At 41.9% G+C, this 24,729-nt stretch overlaps 1 protein-coding gene across 1 annotated transcript; it reads left to right on the top strand.

Annotated features, from left to right (window-relative positions):
• Positions 1–3,892: 3,892 nt before the first annotated feature.
• ISOC1 (isochorismatase domain containing 1) lies at positions 3,893–21,001 on the top strand. Its single transcript, XM_072858956.1, has 5 exons — positions 3,893–4,682; positions 14,279–14,398; positions 14,570–14,773; positions 15,161–15,277; positions 19,238–21,001. The coding sequence occupies exons 1-5, from the start codon at positions 4,383–4,385 to the stop codon at positions 19,382–19,384; spliced, it is 888 nt and encodes a 295-aa protein (XP_072715057.1). The 5' UTR covers positions 3,893–4,382; the 3' UTR covers positions 19,385–21,001.
• Positions 21,002–24,729: the final 3,728 nt, after the last annotated feature.

Here is a 24,729-nt window from a genome sequence, read left to right as displayed (position 1 = left end):
CTCACTTTGGACTTTCAAAGCACAAAACTGTTAACTGCAGGACATGCTTCACCATTCACATTTTTCTCACTGATAGAGAGGGCATCACCAGAGAAGTAAATATTTTTCTCTAGGGCTTACTCTATACATGGTTTTACTGTAATTTTCAACAGAGTGCTTCAGGGAGTGTATAATTTTAGTAGATTCAATTTGACATTGTGTTTCATTCTACAGAAGATGACCATATAATAGGCTTTCAGGCAGACTGAAATAAACAAGTAAAATTAATCAGGCAGAAAATATACTTCTGAAACTGTGAACTGAGAAACTGATAAACCCTCATCCAAAAGTTAGAATGCTGAACTGGTTTTGTCTTACAAAAATGGAAATTCTTTTCTCTTTAGATACTAAGAAGTTTACATTTTAATGCCCTGAATTCCAACCTTCAATCTGAAACCTAACGCATTGTCTCTATTTTTAAAGTGGACAAAGCATGAGCTTCCATCTTTCTCACCTTATCCATCCTAGCTCTTGATGGAAGTGCTCCTTAACTGCTGAAAAACAAAAAAATGCTTTCCAGAGGCTACAGATCAGATGACCTTGTTCAGTTCTGCTGCAGGAGAGGAAGGTCCCATGTGGCCGGCAGAGCCTTGTGTCTGAGCAGAATGCCAATGGACTTGTTAGTAGGAAGACTTGATATAGACAGAAATGTTTCAGAAGTGGGCTAAGGAAATTTGGCCTTCACTTAAAATCTTTGATACTTCAGTAGTTTTCAATAAATTTCTTTGTAGTGTTTTGTTGTATGTACCACCTAAGAGGCGTATTCGCTGTGATTATATCCCCTTTTTCATGACTTTGGCATATGCTGAGCTTATAAGTGTGAGATTGGCAGCATCTTAAAAAAACATGGTTGGAGATCAGTAACACTGACTTTCTAGTAGAAGTTGTATTTTTCTTTATTGTCTACAAGGACCAATCACATATGACTTGCAAGGTGAAGTGCCAAAGAGATGTGTTATAAATGCTCTTACACACTTCTGGGTAAAAAGTACATCTAAGTTCAAACTGGGTAAAAAGTACATCTTTGTTTTAGGCCACTGTAATGTGGATTATTGGACATTTTCCTTGTGTAGCGCATCGTACTCTCTTTCTGTGAAGCAAAAAATGCTATGCTGGATTTTCGAGGTGGGCTAGAGCCTCATATTTGTGATGGTGCCATACCTCTGTGACTTAATTAAAAGCAGCCTGATCTGCTACTGCCACAGGAAGTGTATGACTAAAGGACACATGAAAGGTCAGTGAATCTAACTTACATCCAGCTGCTGACGCTTGGAAAGTGTCCCTTCCCGAGTTTGTGTCTCAGGGTGGTACTTTGAAAAGTGAAGATGACCAGAGTCGGGGGAGGAAAAATTCGTAGTCTGAGATCTGCTTCTATCAGAAGTGTCTTCCTCTATGGGACAGTACCACCCAAGCACAGGCAGCTACTCAAATAGACTTAAGTGCTTTCAGAAGAAAAATTAAACTACATGTGAAAAGACTGACTGTGGAGTTGCAGGGGGAAGAGAGAGAATTTGAAATGCAAAAAGATCCAAGGTGGTATAATATCATACGAGCGGAGTTAAGATGCAGATAAAGGCCAAGGTTAGGTGTCACTTGGTAAGGACAGATGGGTTGCGTGGTAAAGAAAGCAGCTATCAGCCTTTATCTTCACATGTGCGCAGGGATCTGGCGGTTGTGCTCTTCTGCCTGCGAGGGAGGGAGGCAGGGAGGGAGGAGCGGCCTCCAGGGAGGGAGGGAGGGAGGAGCGGCCCCCGCTCTGCATGTCTGGGTCCATCTCCCTGCTTGTTCCTTGACCTGAGAGAGAGGGGGGCAATGGTCAGCTGCAGGAGTCCCTCCTTGTCCAGATTTTGGATGAATCTGAGTACTGCTTCCTTGCCATTGCATAGGTCTAACCCTGTTAGCAAAAGTTTTTCTGTTATTTAAGTAAGTTTGAATCTGGCCAACTTACCAAAATATCAGTTATGTATTCTGCATAATAACTGAGTAATTTGTACACAAAGGGATTCACTGTAGACAGCAATTGTGGAAAGGCAAGAACTTGCTATGGCGTATTTTGTTAATACAGATAGCCCTATCTTGCTATAATGGAAAAAGGAAGCCCATTTAAGACACCATTAATCAACAAAACCACTACCAATGCTATGTTTTAAAAATATATTGAATCTTAGAACTGCACTCAATTAAAATAAAGTACAAATTAAGAACTGGAAACCAATTTCAGTCACAGAAAATAAACAGAATTCACTGAGTATTCAATTTGTCACCTTTTCTTTTGGAAAACTGGAACTGATTCAAGTCAGCTAATGACTAGGCCATAAAATTGTTCACCCCTGTATGCCTCTACTGTAACAGCGTTAATGACCAGCTGTATTCATAAATTAAATCAGCAGAACAGTAAGCATGGACAAATAACTAAAATAAGCCCTGAAGCCTGGCTGCTGATTATTTTTATAGCTCGCAGGTGGAATAGAGTTGTATATACTTCACTGAATGCTCTTATATATGTATTTCTAGAGGCAAAAATGGCTTTTTTCCCCAGCTAAGTATTGTCACACATGGGACGGGATAAAATGTTTAAACAGAACCCAGATGGACAGGATCTCTTGCATTTTCACTCTCTAAAACGTATTTTTTAATCACAGAGATGTGTTTAGTTAGACTGAATACAAACAGATTGACACTACCTCCTTTGGAAGGAAGGTGCAGACTCTGGATGAATCCACTGAATTCACTGTCAGTAAAAGAAGGCAGAATCAATGTATGTTTTAGAATTGCATTTGAATCCTTTTAAAACCTTACTTTGCGTAATTTCTGCCTAGACACAGTAAAACTTGCATGTTTTCCCTGTAATGTGCAGAAGCCATTGCACATACGCTTCTTGGGTAGTGTATAAAATAATCACTTCAGCCTGCTTCAGTGCCTAGTGAGTACTGACTGTGTAAATACATAATTGTGAAAGGCTCCTTGCACTTGCAATTTTAAAATCAATTCATATCAGCAATGTATTTTCTGAAAAACAAGCAAACAAACAAAACCCTAGGGAAAATATAATATTGCCATCTAACATGACAGCTCCAGATTTCTGACATCAGTGAAGTACAAGAACAACTTTGAGCTTCAGCTCGTTGGTATTTAGCCAGGCAGACATCCATTAACCTTGATGGTAGTGCCACTGCATTGGATAGCACATGAAAACACCCACTCGGTTTTAATGGAGAGTATTTTCTTTCTACGAGTGTAACACACTACCCGGATCCTTTCCCCCAAGCACACTGAAGTGCAAGAGAAAATCTGGTAATTAAGGGAAAAATATGGGCAACACTTCCAGCTGCCAGTCACTCCTGGGGAAAAAAAAAAAAAAAGGTTAATGAGTCTGGAAATTTTGTAGAGAACACGAAGCTGGTAAGGCTAAAAGGCTGCATTGCATTCTGCTCGCTTCTCATCTGTGGATGCAATTGCAGGTTCAGGGCCTCGGCGTGCAGCAGCTCAGGTAGCTCCCGCTGTTCAGAAACTGACATTTCTGAAGAAAGCCTCGTGTTTAACTCAACAGCCGGTTTCCGTACCGGCAGAGCGAACAGCTGCTCCCCATCTAGATCTCAGATCGGGCTGGATCACGCTTGAAAGAAACCGGGCATTTCTCAGGCTCGATCAACAGGTTCCGCCCCAGCTTCCGCGGGGCGCGGCCGCGCCCGTCCCCGCCGCGGACCGAACGGCGCCCGGCAGCCCACGCCCCCTCCCACCCCGCTCCTCTCCCCTCCCCTCCCCGCCAGCCGCGCCCGCCTTCCCCGCTCCCCGCCGCCTCCGCCCGACGGGGCACCGCGGCGCCGGCCCCACGCCCCCGCCCCGTCACTGCAGCGGGCTCTGCCGCCAGCTCGGCGGCGAAGGGGTGCGCCCCGGCGAGGGACGAGCTCCCTGCCTGCCTGCCGGCCGCGCCGAGGCCACGACGGGGCCGCCCCCGCGGGAGGTGCCCTTGCCTCCCGCCGCCGGCCCCTCTCCGGGGGACCCGGGCTCTCCCCGTCGGCCGGGACGAGGGCACACGTTTGGGTGAGGGGCTGCTCCTCCCGCCGCCCGCCTGAGGGGGAGGCACCCGCCCGCCGAGGAGGAGCGGCGGCGGCGGGAGGGCCGGTGCCCGCCCCGCGGAGGCGCCCCGGCGGCGCGCCCACCCCCGAGGGTTCGCGGGGCAGAGCCGGGCCCCATGGCGAGGAGGAGGAGCAGGAGCAGCCGCAGCCGGGATTGGGGGCTGCCGGCGCCGCCCGCCCGGCCGGGGGGAGGAGGCGGCAGGAGGAGGAGCGGCGGCGCGGGCCGCAGCGAGCTGGCTAGGTTCGGCGCGGCTGCCCCTGAAGATGGCGGCAGCAGAGGCGGCTGCTGCTCCGGGCGGCGGGGGCTGCTCGCCGGCGGGCGGCGGCTCGGTGCCTGTCCTCTTCTGCTTCTCCGTCTTCGCGCGGCCCTCCAGCGTGCCCCACGGCGCCGGCTACGAGCTGCTGATCCAGAAGTTCCTCAGCCTCTACGGGGACCAGATAGACATGCACCGCAAGTTCGTGGTGCAGCTCTTCGCCGAGGAGTGGAGCCAGTACATAGACTTGCCCAAGGGCTTCCTGGTCAGCGAGCGCTGCAAGGTGCGCCTGGTGCCGCTGCAGATACAGGTGAGACCCGACGGCGGGGCAGCGCCGGCCGCCGCAGGTGTGCGTGTGGGCGGGCAGCCCCGTCCCGCCGCCGGCTGCGGCTGCCCGGCCTCCCCCGGACCCTTCCGGGAGAAGCGGCAGCGAGCTGGGGCGGCGGCGGCGGGAGCCCGGGGCGGGCGGGAGCCGTGGGCAGAGCCCCGCAAGCCCGCGTTGACTTACTTCTCCGCGGAAACTTTTGTTTTGCTAAGGCGGGGAGGCAGGCGCGCTCCGCGGCACATGCGTTTGGTAACCGGGCTTTGCCTTCAGCGAGTCGGAACTTACTTGGCCCCACGAACAGGAAGACAGCCTGGTGGCCGAAATAATCAATACTTCTTTAAAACAGGCGGCTGGTGCTACCCAGCCTCACCCGGAGGTAATGCTGCTAGGTGGAAACTCGAAGGGTGCCGGTAAAGAGAGCTCTGCCAAAGCTCTGTCTCATGGCTTGTAGGTCCCTAGGATTTCTGTATCCCTTCTTGCCCCAAAAAGCTCTTTCCGATTTACGGGTTTGTAACTCACGAGTTTTGTGGCCATAAACCAGGAAACCAGACTGCCAGACAGATACAGTACGTGTGTTTCATACTAAGATATCTTTATGCACGCTGGAGATTTGTGCCAGTCGTGCTGTAATAGTTGCACTCGAAGAAAAATTGCTTTTTCCTTTCTCCAGCATCAAAGAAGTCAACTTTAAAAAAAAAAAAAACAAAACCCAAAACACATAGTTATTGTTTTAATTCAGAACATTCTTCTTAATTTATAATTAAGAAGTTTTAGTTTGTTGAGCCAACATTACTAGTAAGTTGAAAAAGTGATGTCGTAGAAACTGAAACATTGCTCCTCTTCTCTTTGTTTCCAGAAGCAGTCTAATTGACACTGTTTGTAAACCCTGCTTAATGGTAGTGTCCTGAACCTCTAAACTCTCAAGGTGGCCTGTTCGCGTAGCCTGCACATCAAGGATGCCTTTGGAGTCTTTTGTCCTTTCTTTCACCCTATGTACGGGAAGAGTGGTTAAGACAACCAAACTAGCTTAATAACTTACTTTGTCATTGATTATTTGTTTTTTTCATTCATCACTCATCATATTCAGTTTACAACCTTTCTCCTTTGTGTGTTGGAAACAGAATGGATGGGGGCCCAGCCGGAGAAACTGGAAAGGATAGTCTCTCCAACTTGCAAAAAGAGTTGGTATGGGTGTTAATTCAAGCGAGGATATTCAAAAACAGAATTTGCGTAACCTGGGCATGTAACAGTGGTGTAGGTCAGAATTTTGTTTCTTATTTGTGCATGCAGATCGCTGCTCTGCAGAGACTCTTGCAGGTGGCCTCTGCACTGAAACTACAAATGCAGCCCAAGCATTTGTAGCAGGACGTACATCTCGATGTAAAAGGTCAGTGTTGAGACATGGAAGGATACGTCATTCCAGGGTGCAGATGCACTATGCAGCTTTAACTGACTGCAGGGATTCAGGATGAAGCAATATTTAATGCATTAATTGCCTAATTGATTAGCTGCTTTCACCGATACCGTTACAATTCTGTGACAGTAGCAACTGTTGATATGAAAAGGATGTATTATTTTAGTTGCCTCCCTGATGTGCTTCAGCAGCTGAGAATGAGCTGGAGACATCACAGTGATGTCAGTAAGCTCGCCTTAAGCCACTGGCAGGTGCTCAGAGATCACTCGTTTGGGGAATATTTGGTCTAATATAGTCACAGCTGCACTTTTTAAGACCTTTAGGATTTACTGATGGGTAGATGATACTTTCTTTCTGTATGTTGATTCATGCACTGCCACTGTTGTGTGTGCTTCCCCGCCCGCCTCAATGCTTTATCTGCAGTTACACATGACATAGGTTTGTCAACTTTGAATGTGGAGTAGTCAGTTGAAATACCATTTTGAGCATGTCTTTCAAGAGGGACAACCTTTGCTCACTGATGTGATTAGACTTGCATATTTGTAAAGATATATTTGGTTTACAATTAAGATTCACAGATACTAGCATCCATATCCCTAGACAATAATTCCAGTATTTTTATGTCCGTGTTTTATAAAATATATGTATGCATTTAGTTAGGGATGGCATTTTAACCCCTAGGATGGTAGCACCCGTGAGCTCTGGAATGTTATCCTCCCATTTTGATTCCTGTGCAGATCTGTCATGGAAGGATGCCTTTTGTTGCAGTAGCTCAAAAAATGTCAGCGCCAAATGGTGTTTGACTGGGCTGTTTCAATTTCCTGTCCCTGCAGTTGAGGGGGGCTGTAATCTCATGGAGAAATCACCATATGCTGCCCTCAGAAAGCCACTTCACGCAGCTCAATTCAAGGCTCAATCTGTACAGGGACATTTGCTCTCCAGTCATATTTGTGCCTTTGTACTGTGCTCATATATGTACATTTGTTTGGTTTAGCTGTCCTGGTGCAAAACAGCCACTTGAACTTTTAATGGCCACCCAGTGTTAGGCAGGCTGGTGGGATGCAGTAAACCCGGGTGTCCAGCCTGGCTGCCGCTCTTAAAACGCCTCAACCACAGACTTGCAGTGAGGAGGGACTTTTCCTTTGGCCTCTCCCAACTACTGAGGAGGGCATTTGCTTGCAACTTGAGGGACTGAGTGCTAGCAGAAAGGAGCCGTCTGCTCTTCATGGATTTTATGTGTTTTAAAAGTTCTAACTGAATAATATTTATAGTCGGGGCAGGGGAATGCAGGACCACTTTAACCTCTTCTAACTCTAAATGCAGTTAAACAGTGCTGCTAAAACTATTGTGTTTTGCTGTAAGTGTTGTAGCTGCCTTTGGAGGAGAGAAGCAGTAAGGAGAAACACTTTGGAGATATCAGAAGACAAGACGGCTATGCTCATTACAGCCATGTAATAGAGGAATTCAGGCAGCATTCGAATACATGCTCGAGAGAGGCTATTTCACTGTCACTGTCATAACTTCAAGGTGACTACTCTTCAGCAGTACTTGTGCTCTGTGTTTACAAACTTGTAAGCTTAAGATGCTAGAGCTAAAAGGGTAAAATTATTATTGAAATCATTGCATAAAGCACCTCTACTTCAGGGTGTTTTTTTAAAAGACATGTTGATGTCTCAGGTGTATCTTTCTTGCAGAAAGCTGCTTGGAGAATGATCTTAATTGTTGCTGAAAGATAAGGTAAATAAAATAGAACTATTTATAGACAGATTTTGACTCTTTTTACACATATCTAGTGTTGCTACATTCAGATGCTTTGGAAATAGAAGTAACATTAACTCGGGAGCCTAAGTCCATTTTCTGAAGACCAGGAAAAGCCAAAGCATAAATTGCAGGATATGAGTCAGGTGAGGGGAGTTGTTTGCCTTTTTTTTTTAATAGGTGCAGTTACAAATTGTGATACATTGTATTTAATTGTAGCACTAATGTTTCTAAATACATAATTATTTTTTTAAAAGAGCAGCACTTGGAACCTTTAAAAAGGGAAAAAAAGGGCTGAAAATACTGGAAGAGAGGTTTCTTCAAATCCAGACTCCTTGTTTGTGTATCTTTACTCTGCAGCAAGCATTTTGATCATTTTGGATTTTGATGAAGAATTTTGTACTGTCTTAATTGTATGAACATCATGCGCTTATCTAACCAAATCTGTCCTTTTTAAATGCTGAAGTGCATATAAAAGGCTGCACTTTGGCTTAGCATAAAATAAATACTTTTATTCCTAAGTTAAAATACTTGTAACTTATTTTTCCTTTGAAATACATTAAAATGATTTTTTTTCCCTTTGAAAGATAAACAGGAAAGTAAAACTGAATCTTACAGATGTCCTTTTAGAAATAAAGGAGAATAAAATATATTAGTCAACTTCTTTTCGTTGTTGTCTTTTTATGCCATCCATGAAATACCAAGGCTGCAAGGTCCTCTGCTCTGCCCTTTTAGTAGGTAACCTTGGCAAGAGATTTATGAGGTGACTAGTGATGTCACATGGGATTATTTCTCTGCTTCCATTTTCTTGTTCATTACAAGTACTGGGGGAAAATTGCATTTTGTATGTGTAATGGTTCCCTGAAGTTTGAATGGGGAAAGTACAGATAAAGAGCCAGTATATGTGAATATATTTGTAAAGCTGATTCTGTAATTACAGTACTTCATCACAGTCACATTTTGTATGATTAATAATAATCAGCAGAGATGAAATAGATGAGAAACACCTGTTCTTTCCCACCTAGGCCTTTTCTAGAGTAGGATTTAAAGCTGTATGTAACTCGTGACAGCATACCTTTAAATCCTGGTCTGGACAAGGTCCTAGAGATGACTTCTCTAGCTGGGTAAAAGAGCTGCATCAGGTTACGTGTCCATCTGATGTACCTATTCTGGTTGTGGTGTGGATAACTTCCAGCTGGAGGGAAGAAGGTCCTGGTGACTGAGAGGGGTGAAGCGAAGCAAACGGGAAAGCTTATATACTGTGGGTGGGAACTTCAGGTCATTTGGGGTTTGGGTTTTTTTGGGGGTTGGTGCTTTTTTTTGCTTTTAAATTGAGGTTGTTTAATGATATTGTGGCTGAGTAGATGTTATATTTGGGGTGGATTCGGACAGGTACTGTGTGTCTGCAGTGGCTCGCAATCCTTGCCCAGCCTGTGTCTCCTCGGAGTGAAAGCAAACAGGCACTGGCGTGCCCGCCTCGGGTTTGATGTTTGGGTGTAGGTTTGCCTCCACCCCAGCTCACTGGTAGGGTGCAGTGCTGGAGCGGTGCGGGCAGTCGTTGTTTTCACTGTCAGGGGATGTGTGGTGGAGCTGTCCCGTGTCCCTGACGAAGTGTGGCCGTGGAAGGGGAGGATGGCATTGAGAACAAGGGAGTGGTAGGATTTATGTGGCACGCTGAAGAACCAGTAAAGGGAAACTTTACTTTATGTGTAGCAGATACTTCTGTGAATTTATTTATGGACTGCATTAGCTACTATTTATGAAACTTAATTTCAAACCGCTTTCTGCTGCGCTCTCTCCTTCCCACATCCACTACTCCAAGTAACACCAGCAAGTGTTGATTTTTTGATCTTGCCATCTATTTCTTCCAGTTGCTTGTTCTGCCACATGTCGCATGGTTCTATTCAGACTGCAAGTTAATCAGAAATAAGTATGAAAATCAATACAGGAATTATTTGTGTTAGGTTTTGTAAAAGCTTTTATTTAGCAAATATATAGTTGACCCAACTTTATTTCAGAGAGCCGCTGGTATTAAACTGAAGTCATAAATTAAATCATATTAAAGCAACTTGATAACAGAGGAAAGCAGATATAAGGCTTTTGCTCTAGCTCCTTGTGATGTTTATCATAAACACATGGGATTATGGATTCAGTGGGAGTCTGTAATGAGAATGCTCCCTGGCTAGAAAGGCAGTCAGTTTTCTTCCATGCTTCACTGTCAAATCAGAATAATATTGAATTGGGCTCTATAAGGTCTGTTGTGAATCCACTGTTTGTAAATATTCCGTCGTCCATGTCATTGCCGAAACTTAGGGCAAATACTGTTTTTGCAAAAGGTGCCAAGCTGGGAGGAGCTGCAAGCATCTGAGAGAGCAGAATTCAGGCTTTTCATGACAAGTTGGAGAAAAAAGGTGAAATAAGATGCAGTTCAAAATGGTAGCAACTAAGGTAGAAATAATTCCTATGCTGAGGTAGAAATAATCGACTACACACATAAAAGATGAGGGAGAGTTCAAAGGATGATTTTTAACTTAAAGTGCACCTCAGGAGTCTTAAGTACCATCAATTATGAAAAGAGCAAATAGCGTACTGGAAAGTACAAATTGAACAGGGCCTGCAAGGGCTGTGAATTTACCGATCTTCTCTGAGGCTCTACTGGTGCTGAGAAGTATTATGGGCAGAGAAATACTGCTGTTAGAGTAGTATTGGGTGCCTCACTGTAGACTGCAATTTGAAAAGCACCCCAGAGAGGGCAATGAAAATGATTTGAGTTGTAGGAGGAAAGACGGAAAGTATTAGATATGTTTTAGAATAAGGAAGGGGAGGGGAAGGACTAAAGGGAGACTGGATCTGAGTCTTGAGGTATGGTACTAGGTGTTTGTGGATAGTTATGCAAGTGAAGGAGGATGGTAAGGCTCTTGTGTTTCAAATCCACCATGGACATAAATGGAAATAATGCTCTTAAATGGCAACAAAGGAGGCTCTTAAATGGCAACAAAGGAGTTGTGGGTGAGAAAACACTGCAAGGTAAAGATAACAGAGCTGTGGGATGGATTGTGTAGGAGCTCTGTAAATTGTGTATTGCTGATGGGTCAGACCAGGTAGGTGTCTGTGAAGAATATTTGCATGTGGTTGATCCTTCTGTAGAGGCAGACTATGCAGCTTCTTGAAGGCCTTCCTAGTCTATTCATACTTGTTCCTCTGCTAAGGATGGTAGTGCCATCCAGTGCCTTGGCATAAGAAGGTGTATACTAAGGCAGTAGGCTAAATCCACATAGATCACTCTACAATCCATGATGATTTGCAGTCATTCAAAATGATTTTTAAAAAATTAAAGTGGTGGAATGATTTATAGAAGAAAATAATGGTATTTGCTTGTCATATAAATGCCAAGACAAAATGACATGTTTTCTGAGTAGGATGCACACTTATAAATATTGTCTATTCCAATTACTGTATTTTTGCTGCTGAGCAGTAGGAAAGTTAAATGTCATGATTGATTGCTCTGATGGTAGTAAGTGCCAAAGTTAGAATGGGTCATGGCAGGTGCTCACTGTGGTGTTGAATTGTACGTTAGTACTTCCCACTAACTGGCTTCTGCATTGTTCAAGCACCTAGATGGATGGTGTTCAAGAACAAGGCAGTTATTCAATATTTATTTTTAAGCATACTTGGTCCCAGCCTCATTTATTACATGGCATAGAATCACAGAAGTGTCTATTGGGAGAGTTATCTAGAGGCTGCCTTCCCTAACTCCTATGCAAAGCCAATTCTTGTTCAAATCAGCTGTCCTTTTCCAAGTGCTGAAAACCTCCAAGGATTCAGATCCCACCACCCGTGGTAACCTGTTTCAGTGCAGCTGTAGCTTCCTAGTGAAAGAGTTTTCCCTGATGCTTGTTGTGATGCTCCTCCGTCTTCCTGTGGCATCAGTGGGTCCAGTGTTAGAGCATCTGCTTTATGGTCCTTACTGCGTTTGCCTTTGTAACTGCTTGTATTAATAGTATTGCCATTTTGCCCACGAGAACTGGAGGAACTACGGTTATGAATGTTTGTTGTTTAGGCAGTAGTGGTGTACTGAATCTGATAGGTGTGGGAATTTAGCATTTACAATTATAACGTGCAAGTAATTTTCACAACAGTTTGAATAAGCCATTTGGTGTGGTTGAGCATGGCCATTACTGTAGTTTTTTAGCCTTGGAAATTGAATGTTTTACTCAGGAGATGTGGTGAATCAATGAAAGATTTGGGACTAATATTTAAGGATTCCAAATTCCCTTGTGGTGAGTTGACCTTGCCTGGCTGCCAAGTGCCCACCAAGCTGCTCCACCACTCTCCCTCCTCAACAGGGCATGGGGAAAAAATATGAGAAAAAGCTTGTGGGTCAAGATAAGGACAGGGAGATTACTTACCATTTACTGTCACAGGCAAAACAGACTTGACTTGGGGAAATTAATTTAATTTATTGCCAGTCAATATCAGAGTAGAATAATGAGAAATAAGAACAAATGTAGAAACACCTTCCCCCCACCCCTCCCATCTTCCCAGGCTCAGCTTCACTTCTGACTTCTCTGCCTCCTCCCCGCATCTGCACAGGGGGACAGGGAATGGGGGTTATGGTCAGTTCATCGCACATTGTCTCTGCTGCTCCTTCTTCCTCACGCTGTTCCCCTGCTCCAGGGTGGCGTCTTTCCCATGGGAGACAGTCCTTCACAAACTTCTCCAGTGTGGGTCCTTCCCGCAGGCTGCAGTCCTTCACAAACTGCTCCAGCATGGGCCCTTTCTATGGGGTACAGTCCTTCAGGAATGGACTGCTCCAGCGTGGGTCCTCTGTGGGGCCACAGGTCCTGCCAGAAGACCTGCTCCAGCATGGGCTCCTCTCCATGGGGCCACAGAACCTGCCAGGAGCCTGCTCCAGCACGGGCTATCCATGAGGTCACAGCCTCCTTCAGCTACATTCATGTGCTAGGGTGTGGGGTCCTCCATGGGCTGCAGGTGGATATCTGCTCCACCACGGACCTCCATGGGCTGCAGGGGGACGGGCTGCAGGGGGACAGCCTGCCTCACCCTGGTCTTCATGACAGGCTGCAGGGCAATCTCTGCTCCAGTGCCTGGAGGACCTCCTCCCCCTCCTTCACTGACCTTGGTGTCTGCAGAGTTGTTCCTCTCATATATTCTTACTCCTGTCACCCAGCTGCTGTTGCACAGCATATTTTTTTACCCTTTCTTAAATATGTTATCACAGAGGTGCAACCAGCATTGCTGATGGGCTCAGCTTTGATCAGCAGCGGGGTCCGTCTTGGAGCTGGCTGGCATTGGCTCTGTCCAACATGGGGCAGCTTCTGTCATCTTCTCACAAAAGCCATCCCTGCAGCCTCCCCCAGCTACCAAAACCTTGCCATGTAAACCCGATACATTCCTGCTCTTCCAAAATACACTATTTTACAGATTTTGTAATTTTGTTTCAGTTTAAAACATCACAACCTCAGTTTACAGAAAATGAAGTGTATACAATTAATGGCTACTTCCCAGAAGCAGTTCATTCAATTTGATTTATCAGTCTGCTGAAAAGCTCCAGAATGGATGTAATTTCTCTTGAGTTGCCTTACAACTAAATGATAGTATGTATGTGCTTTCTTTCCCTGTAGCCTCCAGCTGAAGTCTTATCCTTTGCTTCTGCAGGTACTGCAAGTAATTTCATACAAATACAAAGCACTCTTTCAAAGTGTGAGAAAATGCAATCTTTGATTTCTTTTTTCTTATTCCCCGTCCCCCTTCTACCCCACTCGACAGCCTATACAAGGGAAAATCTGGGAGGTTATTTTTATCATTAAAATGTATTCAGTTCGCTTTCTGGTCATAATACTGACAAGCTTCTCTGCTTTCCTTCTAGCCTTTGGACTTTCATCAGACTTGTGCTAAAAGGTGTCATAGACAAACTGACTACACAATGAAACTATTGAAAATAAGTGTACATACAAGTGGAAGTCTGACTTTTTTTTAACTTTAATGTATCCTGATTTTATGTCAGTTCCGAGAGCTGTGGATTTAAAAATGAATTTGAGGATTGTAGTTTTGCTGTTGGTACTTCCCCCCCCCCCCCCCAGTACTTGAGGCAGTACGCTCCTCCACCCCCCTTCAGGGTTCAGAAGTTTGCATGTACATTTACATTGACTTGTGTCTCCCACCTCATAAAATCTTGAATAGCTATTGATGACTGTACTGTACTGCTCAGTATCAGCCGTTCATTTGAATTTAGAAACATACCAAAATCAGGCTTGAAAAACCTTTCTCCTATTTTGACTTAAAGTAACATAAAGCTGGCAGAGGTGTTGCAGACTTTCTCATTCTGGTGCTTTACTGAAAGGGTCTTCCCTGCCACGGAAAACATTATCTTTATTTTGTTTTTCAGATGACTACTCTGGGCAACTTGACACCTTCAAGCACTGTGTTTTTCTGTTGTGATATGCAAGAGCGATTCCGGCCTGCCATCAAGTATTTCGGTGATATCATCAGCGTGGGTCAACGACTGGTATCGTTTTTGCTTTTTTTCTTGTAGTGAGTTTTGACCACACGTATAAATTCATATTTTATACACAGACAGTTTACTGGTTATTCCATTTCAAGTAATACCAATGTCTTTGCTATTGTCATTCTTTAATAATTTATTTTCTTGTACGCTTTCCTCCCTGCCCCCTTGCAGCTCCAAGGTGCACGGCTCTTAGGAATTCCAGTTATTGTAACTGAACAGTATCCCAAAGGTCTTGGCAGCACTGTGCAAGAAATTGATTTAACAGGAGCTAAACTTGTGCTTCCCAAAACAAAATTTTCAATGGTGTTGCCAGAAGTCGAAGCAGCATTAGCAGAGATCCCTGGAGTCCGCAGTGTTGTCCTGTTTGGAGTGGAAGTATGTGCCTTGCCATTCTTGTACTGTTTTATGGTAATGTCTGTCAGCCCACAATAGTATTAAGCATTGCTTTCTGTAATTAAAAAATGAGTCAATTTATATTGCTTAGAGCTCAGATATCCTCTACAGATTAAATTATTCTTGTGTTATTTGTCTTCGATATTATCTCATAATAAAATTTGAAATGAGATATTTGTAAACTACAGGCTCTTGTCTCAAGCCTGGTTGGCATTTAAAACCCACATTGAGTTCCCTAGTAATGTCAGGAGTAGAAAAATACATGTTTGAACCCTAATTAATTAGGTACTCTAATTTGGCGTTGTGCTACTCATGTTTTATAATAATGGTTTGTTGGTGGGGTTTTTGCCTTTGATTTCTCCCCTGTAGACTCATGTCTGCATCCAGCAAACAGCATTGGAATTAATTGGCAGAGGTCTGGAAGTTCATATCGTAGCTGATGCCACCTCATCAAGAAGTATGATGGACAGAATGTTTGCTCTTGAGGTAATTTTCTTAGTCAAGGCTTTCTCCACCTTGGGTCTGTATTTCCCTACTTATTGTAAGCTAACAAGGAATTTCTAGGGGCAGTAAGCAGTGGACAAATGTAGACTTGAGAAGAGGTGAATGCTCTGATTCTCAGAGTAGCTTCCAGGATGGAGAAGGATAACTGCCTTATTTTTTCCTCCCTAAATTATGATTTAATTTGGGACATTTGGATTTTAAAAGTGATTGTTTCGTGCTATCTAGGTTACTCTATATAACCATTAGCATTTTAGGATATTTTCTTATGGAGTGTTATCTGTACAGCAGAGTAAAAGTGCTACAGAGCCTTTGGTTTTGTTGTTCCAAACAGTACTTGTTCTGCTGTTGAAATTCCTTGAAATGCAACAGAATATAGTAAGTGATCCTGTTCAAAGTGCCTTCTTGTATGTCTGTCCCTCCCTCTGCTCTTCCTCATCAGTGCAAATTAAAGCTTAATCTCAAGATTCTGTGATTATAGTAAAGACTTGTTCTCTTCACCCCCCCCTCCCCAGCTTAGTCTAACTAAATGTTGAGAAAATGGAGATAAATGTAACAAGAAGATTTAAAAGCATGTACAGCTATGTGGTAGCAAATTCATGCAAATGATTTTTTGATAGTGTACTCCAACCTCCCTACAGGCATCACTGCTGGAAATCAAAAACTGATATATACATTAAGCATTGCAATTTTTGCCTCAGGTCCTAACAATTATTTGGAAATTGAAACTAATAATAACTATGGCATTTTATACTTTTTTCATAGATTTGGAGAAGACTTTTAATTTCTTCTCTTACACATGAGAAAGAGAATTAAAAGCTAAAGGGAAATCACCAGCATATAGCGTTTGATGAAACCCATGACTTTGATTAAGTGGAAGCTTAATGTCATCTGTCACGTAAAGCATAGTGACGCACAAAGAGTGCAGGAATGACTGAAATCATAGACTTCCCGAGTCAATGTGGTGCTGCAGCAGTATTAGACAAAACAAACATCGAAAAACTGAAATCTGTTTGCCTTATTGTGTACATCTTTGTACGTTTCATTATCACTTACACTACCTGCAAGCATAGAAGTTGGTTCAGTGTAATAGAGGTTAAAGCAGTGACTAGCTAGCTTTGCTTTTCTTTCTAGTCAGAAAAGTATCAATCATTTTAAAAGTGCAGTTGGTTGCAAAAGCTGTAATCCGGGCAAATTGGTCAGTTTTAGGTAACTTTTTACCTAAAAGTATGTCTTTGCTATGTTTTCTCCCCAAGCACAAAGAAAATGTTTTGCTGTGGTCCCTTAAGTAGTCATCACTAAAATATGATTCAGGGAACGTTTGCTGGCTTGCTGTGGTGAGCCAGCCAGTTATATGGGAGTAACTCTTCCTCTGTGGCTGCACATGCCACTACTGTCTCCTTTTTGTGCTGTAGAGCCTCTCTTAAAAATGCTGCTGAGGGCTGTGGGCTAGAGCAGGCAAGAGGTGGGCATGCCTGGGAGCAGGAGACTAGGAGAAAGGGACACGTATACTGGGCATGTCAGTAATCCTGATTGACCACAGCGATAATGTTTCTTAGGGAAACTGGTAAAAACCCAAAACATTGGGTAGTCCTGCTTTAGTCTCACCGTACAGCTGACAGTTCCTAATCATGCTGTTTTGATTAGTGAGTCTGACATTGTCTCTTGTGCAAACTTGCTCTATACCTGGTGAGCTGAGGTGAGGTTCATTGATCTGGGTTCCCTGGATCTTTCTGGGAAGATGGGTATAACATTTACCTTTTCACAGTGACCTTTCAAGGATGATAAAGGGTGACCTTGCAGTGATAACAACCAGCTTCCTCAGCAAACTCAAATCCCATCTGGTCCCACCTGCCCCCTCAGTTCCACATTTCCCCTCACATAGCATGTGTTTTGATGGTGCTGGTGATGGACATGCAAATATCTCAACAGGTATACTAGGAAGTGCAGTCTGAATTAATTGATAGCTAAAGCTTTCATGTCTGCCTGGATGACCCTAAAGAGGTATTGTCTCTGCTTCTGTTGTATGCTTAAAAATGACAGCAGGCAAAAACTTGCAATCAAAAAACCCCCCAGAAACAAAAAAACCTCAAAATTTCCATTGAGGAAATACTTCCAACCAACTGACCAAGGTTGTGGCTGTTCTTAATCTCTGCCCTATCTGATGAAGATGACTTGTGTCACTGCCTGGCTTAATCTGTTCCTGCTGGATTTCTCTTCTGTTCTATATCTGTTCTACTTGTTCCTGCAGTGTGGATGCAATACACGCTTGCTGCTTTCCTTCATCTGAAAGACTATGTTCTAAGAAAACTTTTCCTTTCCTTGAAAATCATCCAGTATGCTTAGCGTGTGCATCTCTTCATTCCTACTGATCTCAAAACTATATAAATTATACTTAGCCCTAGAAGTAGAGTATAAGCCAATGCCAGCCTCTTTGACATGTTATGTTATGGTATGTTTTGCTTCTAAAGAGAAGACATTCTCTTTTTTCAATCAACATTTCTCAGAAGGCAAGGTTCTTTAACAGTCTGTTTTTTCTCTCATCCATACTAGTTAAAAGCAAAATCTTTGTTTTCAAGATGTACTTCTCCAGGAATACATTGGCATAATATTTCATTTTGATTTTCCTATTTTTCTCTTTTCTATGTGTATGTGGTTTAAACAACTGTGTCATTGTACAGAGTAGGAGAGCTGGAGAAGCTATCTGCTTTGTTTCAACTTAAGAATATAGCAAGGCTTGCTGCCATTATTGCGAGCAGGAAGCATTGACTTGAGTAAATCTAGCCTAGTTAGTTTATCATTATACAGACTGTATTTACATATACTTTACTGGTCCCCTAAAATTAATAACTTTCCCCCATCAATTGCTTTGTAATTGAACAACTAAACAGCAGTGATCTATGTCTGCCCTAGAAAGTTTGGAGCTTCTCTTTCTTTTAGTAATTACAATTGAAACCTGTCTGAAGGCATACGTATCTGTATTTTCTGCCTGTTGCCCTCCCTTGGCTCATGTGGGACCCCGTTAGATTCGGTGGAACATGCAGCTGAGTAGAGCATGACAGAGGGAAACCTGGATCCATGAAGAGTTTTACTGCCAAAGCATCTGTACGATTGCTGGGAAGCTGATGGGGGGTAGGAGGTGGTCAGCCTTTACTTAAAGATAACTTTGCTACGTAGGCAGCAACCACAGTCTTAAAAGTCCAAAAACTTTGCAATAAGTCCTGTGGCTTGGGCTACACAAAGCATTGTTCTGTTTAGTTTCACACTTACAAGATCTGGCAGATCTCTTTCAGTTTTGCTTTCTATGCAGCGATGCTTCTGTAGCCTTTGAGAACTAACACGGGAGTTACTGAGGCTGTAACGAGATGTTGGTTAAAAGGAGCTGCTGTTGTGCCAGTATGATTTATAAGGTCTGTAGAAGAGCTGTTAGTTCTGTCTCCTGAGATTATTGGTACTAGCGCACTGTGTAGTCCAAAGACCGAAGTACTAGTGCATAACAAGCCCTGAAAGAGAAATTGTTACAATTAAGTTTCTTGCTTAACATCTTTAGCGTGGACCTCGCTATTTTCTTTTTCCCCAGGCCTTTCAAATCTGCAAGAGAGTGAAGAAAGCTATCCTCAGGACCATGCAAGGGGAAAGGGTGGTTAATATAAGAGGGCATGGGTCTTCTGCACGTTAAATCTGACATGGGGAAAGCATTCAGTCCAAGTAGGAAGCCTTATTTGTAATCCAGGGCAGCCTTTTCCCTCAGTAAAGTCTATAACCAGTCACTTTCCACCCTAGCTTTATAAATGGCACTGCTAAGAAATGCTGGAATGGAATTGGCAATGCTTTTGTTAATAGGAGATGTTTTTAAAAATACCATCCATCTTTTTTATAAAATGTATACTCATTCACATTTGCAAGTATCTCATGATATTCTCTCTGTGTCCTTTTTTGTTTCAGCGCCTTGCTCGTACTGGAATTATAGTTACTACTAGCGAAGCTATACTGCTGCAGCTGGTCGCTGATAAAGAACATCCAAAATTCAAAGAAATCCAAAATCTCATTAAGGCGAGTGCCCCTGAGTCAGGGCTCCTTTCCAAAGTTTAAAGAGGATGTGGACGAAGCGAATCTCATTGTCATCTTTAGGGAGGAAGGAAAGCTGTAAGCGCACATGTACACCTTCTTTTACTCAAAGTTTGGTAGAAGTGTAAAATTAAAAATTGACATACTCGTGCTTGCCTTAGCAAAATTGTCTGGTTATACATCTGGGTGCCAGTATGTTCTGTTTAGTTACAGCTGTCAGAGGCTTTGGGTACCATAGGACCCTTTTGTTGTCAGATTTCCTTATTTATTTAAAAAACAAAAATTAACAGAGGTGCCTGCTAGTCTGTACTATACACTGATTGTAACAGCTCCAAAAAGTGCATATTTCTGTGACACCTCTTGATTGTGCACTTTGTAAAAGCGTTCTGTGACATTCTGTTTTACTTTTGTATTAATACAAAATAATTACGTGTTGGATAAATGTCATGTGATAAGCTTTAATGTTCTATGTAAATGAAGTATTTTAATAGGGCATAAGTTAAAACCGAGTAACATATATGGACTACATGTGTGCTCTTGTTCTCTAGGATAAAATTAATCGCTTTGCTTCGTAGACAAGACACATAGATCAAGCAGCAGCTGATGTTTGATTGCTCTAGGTAGCTGAAGCCTGCATCATGACTTTTGATTATTCTGAATTTGACTTCCCAACCCTATACTTCACTTAAGTGTACACAAACACAAAACTATCATTTAATGAGTTCTTTATAAACAACTGGTGTAAAGTCCTTCAGAATTAGCATATTACCAACACTTTAAATAAATTGGCAATGCTAAGGATGTTAAAGAACAAAAGCTTTTCAGCTTCAAATGCTGAATCTGCTACTGTATTTAGATTTATTTGGGGGTTTTTTACCCCATTTTAGTTAGATTGAATAATTCCATCTGATTTACTCATTTGGCCAAGCGAGCTCTGAAAGAAGCATCAGCTTCTCTGGGTTTTTGCACTTTTTTTGTGGGCTGCAGTTGGGTGGAGTTTGAATGGAATCTGGCCTAAAAGCATTCTTCAGAAAAACAGCATCTTAAATTACTGGTATATATATTTTCTATCTAGAACCAGTCATTTAACACATGATTGTTCACAAAGGCACTTCCTTCATGTTCCAGTGGTTTAAACAATGTACTATAAAGTTTACAGTGTAACAAAGACATTTTTTTTTTTTAAAAGAGTACTAGAAGATGTCATGCTGAACACTGATCTTTTTGGTAGAAAACCAATTAGAGTACATGTATTGTTTTAAATTGCTTATTTTCCCCACAAGATGGCTCTAAAAGAATTGTTTCAGAGAGTTATAACCTTTATATGTTCAAAACAAATAAAAAGTTAACATTTGCTGTCTCTCTTACGCTTGTGATATTTACTGAAGAGCAAATCCTGAAAGCTGTTTGCCATGGACCTTATTCTGTTTTGTGCAGCTGTGGAATTTCTATAGATGTCATGGGAATTTTGTGTAAAGATCAAGGGTGCATAATGTCTAATAATTCTTGTCTTCTGTGTCTACTTACAGTGTTATTTAGTGCTCCAAAATATGAGGAATGAAAATTATGCTTCAAGTTGCAGGCAGGGAGGCGAGTTGAGTTGAAGAACCATTGTCCTATATCACTGACCTACTTTTTACCTTCTTTTCTGGTATATTAATCACGTTGCCTAGCAGTATAAAGTTCACTTATATAAATCAACAGCTGTGTACAAAAATACTATAAATTTCTTATGAAATAATGGTTTTATTGCTTTCTTACCTTTATGTGTTGATGGTACCTAGAGTTAGTAATTGAATGAAAAAATGATAACAGGTTTTTTTACACGTTTATTTTTGGAACAATATCAATTTGCTTAATAACAAATACATGGGTTGTTAAGAGATAATTATATGTTACTAAAAACTTAAAGTTGGAGGACAGATGTCACAAGTTCCTTTGCACACAGTCCTTTCCTAACTAAGGTTTTTACCACAAGGGGAATCATCATCTTGGTAGCAAGATGGCACTAGAGAAGAATCTATAAAATACATTGATATTCTCTGTGATGATGATTTTTTTTTTTGGTATTTGCATAGCCTTCTGTGGTAAGCTAGATTTTTGTCAAGGTCCTTAATTTGTGTTTCTTTTCCATAAGCTTAAAAAATAAGAATGCAGAAATATGCAGTGTTATGCTATAAAACTGAGCTCTTAGGTGTGAATTTAGGGGCAGAATGATTGAAGTCTTTCTCCTTCATTAGACGGGTGTGTTAATCAGCATCACATGGATCATTCAGATGAGATTCTAATAGTGTTTATTTAAAAAGAATAGAAAAAGTGTTGCCATATTTCTCTTAAAGTAAGTTTATTCACAGGAGAGAATTTCCTTTGCTTTTTCATGCTCTAACTCATCTGTATTTTCTGTTCTCTGACAAGCGGGTGTTCCCATGCAGTAGAACAGCAGAACTGAGCCGTGTGGGAAGAGGTCTGCAGGCTGTTGCATTATCTAGTGTAAGTACTGTTTTGCCCTGCAAGGATATGAAATAAATTAGTGAAATAACACGGAAGAGAATTGCTTAGGGGTATACTCAGGTGATTGTGAAGAAGCCTAATTCATCGCTGTCTAAGTGCCAAGCTGTCCTTTATTTGAAGGCTTCGCCACAGCTATGGCTAAGCAACACAACTGCCACCTGCTGTAGGTGGCTTCAGTGTAATTTCTCTTTCCTTGGGGAAGCAGAAAGACAGTCCTTGATAGAGAAGGCTGGTTTATTTTCCTCGGTAGGTGTTCTGCTTCTGTGCAAAGTTGCTGATGTGGTGTTAGCCTCACTGGAGTAGCTGGTGTATAAATTCTACACTATAATAATAGGCATGTGTGTGATTAGTTTTTCTCTGCTAAACTCTTACAAAGATGAGTGCTTTTTTTTTTATTGGGACAGTTTAGGTTTTGAGTTTAAAATATGATCCTGTCTATTCACAGAACCATGGTCCTTTTATTATTTTTCTACTTGTATGATGATTTTGCATGAATTAAAACAAGTAGGGTCTCTAGTGCCCTTTGCAAAACCTGAAAACAGAGAATGACTAAAAAATCAGCTATTGCTAGCCAATATTTTCTATTATGGTCATCACAAATGGCTGGAGAAATGATGCTGTGGGACTGCTCCATCATCATTGCTGCAGTTTCCTGACAGTAGTTCTCAGGTAAATGTGCACTTAAATAAATCATGCTGCTTATTGAGTATGTTTCCTATTAGACATCAGGGTGGTGCCCTCTCCCTCCTGTCCCCCCCCCCCCCCCATATTTATTACATTACCTAAACAATGACATTAATCTTTCAGGAGAGAGGAATTAAGATCAGTCTTCTCTTTTTGATGTGAGCACTCTTGTTTTTAATTTTAGAAGCCTCATAGATATTTTTTTTTCAAGATTTTTTCAATTTTTTCAAGATTTTTGTTGAACTGAAACTCTACTGCTACAGATTTCTTCTCTTATGTAAGAGATGAATGTTCAATGCTTTGTTGCTTTAAAAACTTTGTTTCAGTTAAACATGAAGTAATAGCTGGAGCTGTGGAGCCCTGAAGAAAGGCAAATGATATTAAAGAGGATAAAGGCTTTACTTCAATAAGTAGTGATGCCAACTAGTACTGTTACGTAGTTCCCTTGTTATTCTTCAGAGCATTTTCTACCATATTAAGTGCTATGGCAGTGACAGAAGATGTCAGTGATTTGTAGAATTTGGGGGGTTTTTGACCTCTGGTTAAATTAGAGATAAACTATACTAAATGGGTATAACAGATGTTCTTCAGATAGGCTTAGAACATCTGCTCTGCAAACGGGCTACAGCAGGAAATCCTTGGAAAAAAACGTTCTGTTTTGATTGTCCAGTGCTGGTTTCTTCTTAATAATCTCTGAAACGGAATACTTTCATGAAGCTGTTGTTAGACCTTTCTGTAATCTCAAGAAGTGCTTCTGGTATGGCAGAGGTTACGATTGATAGTATGCTGCTGCTTCTCTTAGGACACAACTGTGTGTGTGTGTGTATATATATATAGTTTATATCTATAAAAAAAGATAAGGTAGAGTGTGGGGTCTGGTCTTTTATTACTCATTTGAGTTGCATAACTTAGTTTTTCATGAGATGAAGGAATATTTGCAAAGGACTGCTGTGAATAGAAGGAATTTATTTAAGTATTAGCATGCTTAGGTCAGCTTAATAGACTTAATAAAACCGCCAGGGTTGGCAGCTCTCCTGCCACTGACAGCATTAGGCTTTGCTTTAATGAAACCCTTTTATCTGCTCAAGAGAGAAGATTGAGCAAACAAATGAAGAGAGCAGTTAATAGAGAATAGATGGTGAAGTGCAAAGGCAAAATGGGAAAGAAAACTTGTTTTCTAATTATTACTGATTTTTCTTTTCTATGGGGGTGTTAAGAAGCTGGAACACTTATTAACATAGAATTACATACCTTAAGTTTGCAAAAACTGAGTAGATCACAGCAGTCCTTGCCTCTGTCTTGCTGTGCACTTTATTCCCTTCCTGGACTTTTTTTTACCTTGTTTTCATTACCTTGTAACTGTCCAAAAAGCAGACTCTGCTAAGCTTTTTGCCTCTGAGTATCACAAAAATTACCAACTGGAGTGGTAAATATTCTGCTATCAAAATAAAAAAGAAGGGGGAGGTGTTGGAGCAAAGACTGAAGATCACCACATGCTCGGCACTGACATCCCTGAGGCAGGTATGAGCTGTTACCTGCGATGTGGTTTCAAGAGCAGCAATATGTACAACTGAGACTTGGACAAACTAAAAGCTTTCTGAAAACAAAGATAGCTCATCATAATTGGAATTATTTTACCTGTCTAGGACATGGATTTTTACAGCTAGAAGATCTTTGTACACCTGAAATGAAGCGAGTTAGAACTAAGTTGGTGCCACTCATCTCGCACCATAGGGAGGGGGCTAGATGGTTAGATTGAGCCAAATCCGTTAGAGGTGGCCTCTTGCTGTGCTACCACAGGGAAGCAGACATTTGCAATTAATCCAAATGAGAATATTTGAACTATTTTTTCAGAAACCACATTTTTCCATAGTTCATAGAAGCTTATTAAAATTAAGTGTAATGCTGCCATTATTTTGAAGTTCCAATATGTACCTGTTTGTGTTATTTGTGTCCCAATAAAACACATTAGACATTCTGGCCTTCAGGTTTTAATCCAGAATTTAAAGATTTCATTGAGTATTTTAGTAATTTCAATGGGATTTGAACCGAGGCATTGCAGACAGGTGCTGCATCCAGATTTCCTCCCAAGTCACAAAGCAGGAAACATTGCTGATGGGAAGAACCAGGGAATAAGCTGTCTAACTGTTCACCAGAGTGTTTAACCAACTCAT

Source organism: Ciconia boyciana, chromosome 4 (genome assembly GCF_034638445.1).
Source record: "Ciconia boyciana chromosome 4, ASM3463844v1, whole genome shotgun sequence".
Classification (NCBI taxonomy): Eukaryota; Metazoa; Chordata; class Aves; order Ciconiiformes; family Ciconiidae; genus Ciconia; species Ciconia boyciana.
This window is presented reverse-complemented; position numbering and strand designations above follow the sequence as displayed.

What these genes read in the sequence shown, in the direction of transcription:
- ISOC1 (XM_072858956.1), top strand. Translation starts at nt 4,383, where the DNA reads ATGGCGGCAGCAGAGGCGGCTGCTGCTCCGGGCGGCGGGGGCTGCTCG. An exon ending in TGGTGCCGCTGCAGATACAG is followed by an intron (nt 4,683 to 14,278) that starts GTGAGACCCGAC and finishes TTTGTTTTTCAG; the next exon opens with ATGACTACTCTGGGCAACTT. An exon ending in ACAGAATGTTTGCTCTTGAG is followed by an intron (nt 15,278 to 19,237) that starts GTAATTTTCTTA and finishes TTTTTGTTTCAG; the next exon opens with CGCCTTGCTCGTACTGGAAT.